A 10,187-nucleotide genomic window follows, 5' to 3' on the forward strand; every position below is an offset into this window, starting at 1 on the left:
AAAAATCAAGGTCAGGTTAGGAGGTGCTGGGGATGCTATGAGAGCAAAGGCCTTGGGTTCATTCTGTAGTACCTGGGACCAAAAAAATTTTTTTCAATGTAGGATTTGTAGGATTATTTTGTTCAATGTGATGTTACTATATAAAAATGTTAATTTTTAAACTGATACAAAGATATTTAAGGAATACATGTCAAGGTTATCTCTACATTACATAACAAAAATATAGTTAAATAAAAGTGCAGTACACGTTGACTATAATAAAAGTTCAAAGGAAGTCTTTATTGTACTTGGTAACACATAGATTTAACAGATCAGTGAGATTAATCAAAATTTTCTCCAAACTAAACCAATTCAATGATTCCTAACAGTCCCTTTCTTTAATTTCTTTTTTAACTCTTACAGAAAGGAAAGCGCAAATCTCTTGAAACAAAAAAACTTGGGCTGACAGCTAAACTGAGTCTCACGTGTTCTGGATACTTCAGGATGAATATATTAATTTGTAAAGAGGGAAAGGGAGAAAACCCGTTTGTGTCTAATTATAACACATTTTTTAAATCTCTAAATCCTACAATACAGAAAGTTCAAAAATATAAAAACTTTCATTCATTATTGTTTGAGAAAATATTTTTTTAAAAACTCCTAGACTGGGAGTGTAGCTCAGCAGTAGCATGCTTGCCTATATGTGAGGCCGGAGGTTCAATTCCTAGCACCATAAAAGAAAAAAAAAAAAAATCTTAATGAATTAAACCATACCCAACAGTTTAACTCTTCACACTATCCAATTTCTAACTCCTTGAGTTCATATTTTCAATACACTCTTATTAGTTCACCCATTACTACATCTCCAGATAATCCAACTGTACTTTAAATAAAAATTTTCCACAACCTTCACAATAAAATTAAACTACTACTTCTAGTAATTTGCCCTCCTACAACCCAACCCTAGTCTTCTCACTCTAGTCTTCCCTTAATTCCCATTACTCTTCTCCACGTTTGCCATTCCAACTAATTTAACCTATATACATGTACTGAAAAAGTCTTACTTACAGTCTGCTATTACCCCTGCCACATCCCTCCCCCTTAAAAGGCTTTCTCTCCCACTAACTCACTCCATCAAGCACCACCAAATGTTAATATCAGCAACTTTCCACTTCTCAAGAAAACACTACTAGGCATTTCAGTCCAACATGATTTCTATCACTAAATGAGTGTTAGGAATTAGTGGCCCATAAAAACTAGCCCACATTCACATGAACAAATTAACTTTCTCCCTTTTTCAATCCTCATACTCTACACCTTCCTCTACTTATGATGGTTCATTGTATCACAAAGTTTTTCTATGTTACAGCAGTTTCTTGTGTGTTTTACCCTTCAGCCTCAATATCTGGACTTGAGGTTGGCAAACTATTTAGACTTGAAGTTGGCTCAAGTTCAAAGAGATTTAAAGACTATCAAACTAGTTAGCCTAAGTCATGAGTAAAATCCACACCTGTAGTAAACAACAACAACAACAAAAAACCTCTTTTATCACTTCACCTCATGGTCTCATTAGCATATGACGTCCAACTTTTTTCCCTTTAGTCACACACATGCAGAGTTAATACCTGTCACAATAACGGTGGTATACCTGGAACACCAGTAGTGGCATCAGAAGCAGAAAAGTAGGTACAGGTAATTTCAGAGTAATGTGTATCTGTCTGAGTTTGAAATTATTTTTTAAGAATCTATTCACCTGAAACGTGGCAACTGTATCGAAGAGATACAATGATTTTAAGAGAAAAAACTATAATTTATACTTAAATTTTTAAATATACTTGAAATGAGAAACCATCCTCCAGGTGTTGACATAAGTAATGTTATGTAGCAGTCACCTAGTGAGTATCCATTCCAACTCACTTCATAATAAATTGTTTCCCTGATAAATCACTGGGCTACTCACTCTATGCGGATCTAAAACTGATGCAAGTCTATGCTTCTGACTAGAATCACTTAGCAATATTATGCCTCTATATAATCCTATCTTTCAATCAGAAATGCTGTTTTCCCCTTGAATAGTTACCAAAAAAAGTAAATTTTAAAATAGCAACAACAGTGTAAACTATACACTGCGCTATTTTGAAAGAACTGAGGCTCTCCTTTAGTTACAAAGATGTTTAAGTGAATGAGTTGACATCTTCTAAGAACATCTCTGCTCTATTAGCCTCTTAAATTACCAGAAAAATCTTGTTTTTAGCCATTTTAGAAAGTATTCTCATAGTCCAGCTCCAAAAAAAGACTAATAAACCACAGAATTAGCAAAACTCCATTTGCACTTTATGTTCGCAACCAGAGACCAAAGCCATTTCTTAGCATATGGAAATATTCTTATTCCTCCCCAACCCATAAGAGTTGGCACAACACCAAACAAATCATAAGGCACAACAGCGATTTTCTCCCTCTAACTCTGCTATAGCCTTCCCTTGTCATGTGATTAAGTCACAAACTCTCCAGACCTCGGTATATAAATATAGGCAATGAAGATATCCCTAAACTATCAGGTTCCCACAGCCCTGAAATAATGCAATCCTTTGATATTATTTTCAATCTTCCCTACAGTCAGACATTCGTAAAGAAATGTTTCTCTTCTTTTTCCCCTCTCTTTTCAAATTCTACTTACAGGATAATTAGGAAACTCCATAAAATATGACACTAAAAGTTTATGAAAAAGTTTCAATTAAAAAAAGCAAGTCTGTTTTTTATTATGCATTTTCCTAGTTCTGCTCTTAAATTGTAATATATTTTTGTTTTCTTCCTGAATATTTCAAACAGTAAAATTAGCTTAAATGTTAGGGCTCCCCAAACACTAGCTACTGACCAGGTGTTCACATCCAGTCTTTACAAAAACTTGTCTTACACTAAAGCCAAAAGCAAGATTTCAACTAAATATCTGCTACTCTTCCAATTCTAAGGCCAAGCAGACATTATTTCAGAAACCATTCTTTTTTCAGCATCAACTCTGAAACGTTTCAAAGTCAACTTACATACATTACATATTTCCCTTTACAGACATACACACTAAAACACAGAGACATGCCCTTTCTTTGTATCATGATCATAGCATGCAACCAATGACATTTAACTATTTTAGTGTTGTTTCTGACCCTCTGAAAATGATTCAAGACACCCCCACCTGACAAATTCCAGCTATCATAAATAATATGACAGTAATGTTACAGATTCATTTCACCAGCCTCAAAATGAAGTTCAATAAAGTATATAGGTTAGAATTAATATATGAAGCAACTTTATAAATATCACCAAGATTTTGTTAATTTTGTGTAGTCCTACTCTTTACAAAGTAGCGTTTCTGCTTCAAGAAGCTGAACAAATGATGAAAACATCAAATAGTCATCTGCTTGCTAACTACAAGAATCCTAAACAACTTATCTTTTGCAAGCTACATTTTTTTAAAAAATTCATTGCAAAATTTTAATCCATATTGCTAAAGCAGAGAAATAGACTCCTTTTAGTAACAAGAATTAACTAAAATTTCTATTTATCTAATAGCATTGTTCCAAAATTAAAAATACACCTGTTTTAAAAATTGTTATCTATACTAAATGACAATGTGCCACCTATGATTATTATACTGAGCTTTCTTCTAAACTATGCAAATGGTCCTTATTTTAGTGAACACACTAAAGCAGAACTTGGAGATAAGGGCTTCTTCATATTTATTGTGAATTATATATACATAGTATAAGATTTATATGTTCACTTCTATAGGTAAATGATTAAGAAAAAAGTTTATAATTCTGTAAACGCCAAAACTTTCAAGAGCTGAGATGAGTGAACACTGATATTTTTTGTTTTATTGACTAATATATTTCAGCCTAAGGACTGGTTAGGAGCTGTAACTGCTTTTAAGTAAATCAATTTTATCTAATTCCCACTCATCAAGAATAGTAAAGGAAGCCAGGCGTAGTGTAGTGGCGCACACCTGTAATTCCAGCACTAGGGAGGCTGAGGCAGGAGGATCGCTGGGAGTTCGAGACCAGCCTGGGCTACATAGTGAGTTCCAGGTCAGTCTCAACTACATAGTGAAACCCTGTCTCAAAAAACCAAAAAGAATAGTAAAGTAAAATTAAGTATCTTGAGAGTAAGTACTACAAATACTAAGATTTCTTTAAAAATTTATTTTTTAAAAACTCTATGTACCTTGTTCTCTGTCATTACACAACCGTTTAATTTTCTTCAAAGTATTAGTGTGTCCAGTTACCTCCAAATTTTCATTCAAAAAAAAATGTGCACATCCCATTTTTAGCGAAACTAGAAATCAAAAAAGGTGTTACTCTGTTTTCTGTTTATTAATTCAAGAAGCATCTTAAATGCCAGGCTCTGAGGTATCTTCAAGGAAGGAATTCTAATACAGTAGTCAAAAACAGAGTAGATATGGACACTCTAATGTTAAGCGTGGTAAATAACTACACTGAAAGCAGCACCTAACCCAGGAATTAACTGTTCTTTAAGACCATTTCTTACCACAGTCATAGTAACAAACTGTAGTGACCATTATAAATTTAATGTTTATTTTGCTTTTCTATAAAATCAGAATAATACTGTGTTAATAACTAGTTTTTCTGCAAAATGTTATAATGCAGTAAGAAATCTCACATCAAATATTTTGGCTACTCTGGCCCCCAAAACTGAAAGGCCAACTTTTAAAAGGGTAGATACAATCCCTAAAAGCTCTCAGTACAAGAAAAAAAAAAAAATCACTGCACTTAAAAATTCACTCTCCTCTAATGGCAAGTACAATGAAATTCCATGAGCCACATACATTAAAACTGGCTCAAAGGGCCAGGGACTTAGCTCAGTGGCAATGCCCCTGCCTCACAAGAGCAAGGTCCTGAGTTCAATCTCCAGTATCTTAAAAAAAAAAAAAAAAAAATTTTATCTAAGCATGACCTCCTGACATGGACCTATACTCACTATCCCCAATTGGGCTAAAAATAGATATTTAGACATTTTCACAACAGTGGACATTGCAACAGCAGAAAACTGCTGCATTTTACCAACAAACAAAACCAAATTACGTCACAGCATTTTCCGAGACGGCAATTTTTGCTTACAAATGCATCATCAAATAAATACAATTAACAAATGGTTACGTACATTAAATCTCTCAAGCAAATTATACTGTAGTTTCAGTTTATAAAAACCTACCTCTACGATCACACTAGTGTAACTAATTCTCTTAATACCAAAAAACAAAAGAAAAAAACTTAGATGTCTTAGTATGTTGGCCTCAAAAAGAGCATCTGAATGCTTCAGTAAGGCCAAATCAATGCAGAAGGGTTTATTATACTGTACTTCTTTTGTCAGAGCAATCGAAAACAAAAATCACTTGTTCCACTTCTAGGATCGTGAAAACAATGCAGTAACAAAAGTTATCAAGTCAAATAAGGGCTGAGGGTACAGCTCAGTGATAGTACTTGCCTAGCACTAAGGCTCCAGGTCTGAACTAAAGCACAACAAAAACAAATTTAACAAAAGTCAAGCAAACTTGTTTCAGCTTGATATTCTCAGTCACTTAAGGCATCCATACCAAACACAATGGCAAATAAAATTGACAAAGATACCTATTTCTGTTAAGTGTGCACATATCTTTGAAAGTAGAACTTTTTCTACAAAACGTGTTAACTGAATAAAGTTTAAAAAGCAATCATATTCCACATATAAAGCAGTATAAAGTTCAAAAGCCCCAAATTAGCACCACATCATCTGTAATACAATACAAAGAATCCTTCCTATTATTGCCTTATTATAGCTGGTGACACCTCCAGGGGAAGGTGAGAATAATGCAGAAAAGTGAAGATAAATAGTCGCCTATTGTTACAACCAATTCGTACAAAAGCAAAATCTTATCTCCTAAAGAACAGATTTATTGGGCCAGGGATTTAGCTCAGTGGTTCAGCAGCCCCACTTTGCAACCCACAGGGTACTGAGTTTGATTCCCCCCAAAAAGAAAAAAGAACAGATTAATTACTTCACCTTAAGTAAAATCTGTCAGATATCGATTACTGTCAACAATGATTTGATTACTGTCAACAATGACTACATCTAACAAAAGAAAAGCTAAATTTGTAAGAAACTGTGCAGCCAAAATCTTCTTTACGTACTGAGTTTGATTCCCCCCAAAAAGAAAAAAGAACAGATTAATTACTTCACCTTAAGTAAAATCTGTCAGATATCGATTACTGTCAACAATGATTTGATTACTGTCAACAATGACTACATCTAACAAAAGAAAAGCTAAATTTGTAAGAAACTGTGCAGCCAAAATCTTCTTTACGTACTGAGTTTGATTCCCCCCAAAAAGAAAAAAGAACAGATTAATTACTTCACCTTAAGTAAAATCTGTCAGATATCGATTACTGTCAACAATGATTTGATTACTGTCAACAATGACTACATCTAACAAAAGAAAAGCTAAATTTGTAAGAAACTGTGCAGCCAAAATCTTCTTTACGTACTGAGTTTGATTCCCCCCAAAAAGAAAAAAGAACAGATTAATTACTTCACCTTAAGTAAAATCTGTCAGATATCGATTACTGTCAACAATGATTTGATTACTGTCAACAATGACTACATCTAACAAAAGAAAAGCTAAATTTGTAAGAAACTGTGCAGCCAAAATCTTCTTTACGTACTGAGTTTGATTCCCCCCAAAAAGAAAAAAGAACAGATTAATTACTTCACCTTAAGTAAAATCTGTCAGATATCGATTACTGTCAACAATGATTTGATTACTGTCAACAATGACTACATCTAACAAAAGAAAAGCTAAATTTGTAAGAAACTGTGCAGCCAAAATCTTCTTGTCACGTAATTTTTAAACCAAAGCCTTCATAGAAAGCAAGGTTCTCAAAACAAAACAAAACAAAACAACAACAAAAAAAATAAAACAGTGCAAGAAAACTAGGTATGTCACATTTAATACTGAATGCATAATCCCAATGCTACGGAAGCCGAGGCAGGAGGCTTCCTACCAGTTCTATGCCAATCTGGGCTATACAGAGTGCAAAGCCAGTCTGAACTAAGTAGCAAAATTCCGGTCTCAAAAATCACAAGCAATAATGAATGCATATGAAATAGATGTTAATGTGTTTTAAAAAAAAAACATTAATAAAACGTTTTAATTTGAAATATTTTTGCTCATATATTTAAGAGGCAAAATTTATTGCCAAAAACACAATCAGGACATGAAAATGTTTTTTTCAAACCATCTATACAGAGTCTGATCTAAGCAACACTAATTTTTCTGAAATCCACAATAAAAAGATTTATACTTACTGTCCTTCCTCACACTTTCTATTTTCATATCATTTTAAACCTCCCCTCTAGCAAACAAAACAAGAAAAGAAAAAACTGGAAATCTAGTTTTAAAATATACCTCATTCTCCATTTTTCCCTATTTGGGATTTTTCCATCAAACTAATTTTATTCACCTTCTTACACTGCAAAACTTTATAAAACCACAATCTGCACTCAACTACTGTTATTTACATTTTATTTTCATGAAAAAGAAAAGCCTTTTACAAAAACACTGGTAGTAATTCAGTGTAGCTTTAGCCGGACTGGTTCCAGGGTTCACTTAAAAACTTAAAGAGAAGAAGGTAGTTTAAAATACAGGTTTTATCTGGAATCCTGTAATCATCTCTAACTCTAATAAAAGGTAACATTTTCAAACTGAAGTTATTATGTTCCTTAATAACTGGCCCTAACCTAAAATGTATTCTCCACTTCAAAAACAACCATATTTAAGATACCAGGGAGAAAAGACAGCTCCTTCCCACAAAAATTAACACCAAAAAAGAAAGATTGTCCATAGTCACAAACACAAACTAAAGGTTAATTTTAACTTGGCATGAAATTAAAACACTCTTTCTAAAGCATTCAAATTGTAATCAGGTAGGAAAACCCAGAAAGCTTAATTCCCAAATCTGTAAACTAGCAAAATAAAAATTCTCAAACTGAAAGGAAAATTCTTAAAAGCTTATTATTTATAAAGTATCTTAAAACAAAACTCCTAAAGCTCATTCAAAATTCCTAATTATCAGGAAACATATCTACTTATGTTTTCATTAAACTCACAGTTTCATCTGAATTTAAAAATAGTTTTTCTACCAAGCGTAAAGGACAAAGGAAAATGTAATTCCTAACCAAAAACAGAAGTCAAGATTAATTTGTTTTGGACAGTCCAAAAAGGTTTGGTAAAGAACAAATTTCATAATTAAATTTCACAATTAATTTATCTAGAAAAAAAAGTGATGCACTTAAACAAAAAAGTGTTTTTCTTAAGTCAAATTACATTTATTAAAATGTCAACAATTACAGGAAGCAGCTTATTCCATACGAAGAAACAGCCCCTTTTCCTGTATGTTTGTACTGGACTGATAAAAAACAATCAAACTTCCTAGTCATTATATTGTCCATTTTAAACAAACTCCCAAACCCAAGCAACTTTTACACTGGGGGGATTGAAAAGGATGAAAGTAAAGAGAGACTAAGATCAGTTAACTACTTTACAGAGGAAAAAAATCACTGAGAATGTACCCTAGTCAACTATTGGTCTTCGACATCTAAAACTCAAAGAATCTTTTGGCAAAAAGACAAATAAACCTTGCTAGAAATAACGACATAAGTAAAAATAAAACCAAAAGCAAAACGCTTAGCAGGGAATAAACTCCAAGATTTCAGGTTAACTTTCATAAAAGCAGAAATAAGAAACCTTTCTAAAACTAATCAAAGAAACTCAATTTTTTTAATCTTTATGCATTCTTCGTCATTTGCTCGAATTTAACATTTTGAGGACGCAATTTAATTTTGGTTAACTCTACATATCGCCATGGTCTATTTTCATTTTAAAGGACATACAGAATTTCTTCTAAACTGTACTTTGAAAAAGTCTTTCATTAAAAATTCTTACTAAAACTAAAATATCGCAAGAAAACAATAATTTATTGTCTACAACCCTTACATAGGCACAGTGACTGATGAAATGATCTATAACTTAAATTTTAACTACATTTAAAATAGGTCGGATTATTGAAAATGTTACGTTTTGTTTCAAAAATTTCCATGGTTAAAATTAACTGGCGCCCCTTAGCGGTCACATTTGGAAATACTCAATTTAAGAGTTCCAGCACTTTTTTTTTCTGACATTCCAGAAAGTTTTCTGCCTCCACAATCTTTCAAATGCCAACACAAATAGGAAAAGCAGAACCCCTTAAAGAGACAGTTCAAGTTTTCTCTGCAGCAATTTGAGATTAACAGATAAACTAATCCAATAGTGAAAAAATGCACATTTCAGTTTGGGTTACTACTGTACGTTGAAGATAGGTAAGCAAAAGGAAGAGGCAGTGTAGTACCTGTTTCCCACTTTAAAATTGCGCCTTTGACTTTTAAATCAACAAGGACTACTGAGAGATTCTCTTTAAAGCAACTTTTATCACAGACATATTTCCGGTCTTTTATTTTTTCCTAATATTCCAACTCCCCTAAGTTTCACTCGTTTTCCCTAATTGTATTTGGAAAATCTCAAAATTCTTACTTAAAAAATCTAAAACCTATTGTTTATCTGTACAAGTTTTCAGCTTCCTTTTAACAGTCTTCTGGAAATGCTTTATAACCAAACAGCTTCCCGCTACTCGATTTCCAAAATAGACTCTACTGTCTTGCCCCCTGGGCATCCTTACAGAAACCCACAGCTACTAGAAATTAGTACTCCAGGTCACTGTTGCAAGAACTTCTTAAAAGAATTCCAAAGTTGACCAACATTAATCTTCTTGTCATTCTTCACTCCCCACAGTGTTCCGCCAGCTAAGCTTTTGCAAACTTTTGCTGGATTTCATTTTCACCCTCTCGAACTCCTCGATCCCCACCCGGCGAACCCAGGCGGCAGCGCCCCGGGCGAACTCTCCGCCCAGGATCTCTACAAATCGGGATCGCGCTCGGGTCTGTCATCGCGGTATTTCGTGCTCCACCCTCCCACTCCCCAAAAGTGAAGTCAAACTCCCTAACACTTCTCGCTTCCCCAAACAAAGGAACTAAAAGTGCTTCCTCCGTCATTCAGAACTCGCCTCCTGCGCAGTTTCTCCAGCCGGACTAGCCCCACGTCGCCTTCTGTCTTGGCTAGAGCAGCC

At 33.9% G+C, this 10,187-nt stretch overlaps 1 protein-coding gene across 1 annotated transcript in view; it reads right to left on the reverse strand.

Moving 5' to 3' along the window:
• Positions 1-10,008, reverse strand: part of Qki (QKI, KH domain containing RNA binding) — a 135,494-nt gene extending 125,486 nt beyond the window's left edge. Inside the window, exons 1-2 of the mRNA XM_010605903.3 lie at positions 9,961-10,008; positions 9,414-9,525 (exon numbers count right to left, since the gene is read on the reverse strand). Of these exons, the coding sequence (XP_010604205.1) occupies positions 9,414-9,525; positions 9,961-10,008 (160 nt within the window). The remainder of the gene's footprint in view (positions 1-9,413; positions 9,526-9,960) is intronic.
• Between the last annotated feature and the right edge of the window lie 179 nt (positions 10,009-10,187).

Source organism: Fukomys damarensis, unplaced genomic scaffold, assembly GCF_012274545.1.
Source record: "Fukomys damarensis isolate Sample0158 unplaced genomic scaffold, DMR_v1.0_HiC HiC_scaffold_14, whole genome shotgun sequence".
Taxonomy (NCBI): Eukaryota; Metazoa; Chordata; class Mammalia; order Rodentia; family Bathyergidae; genus Fukomys; species Fukomys damarensis.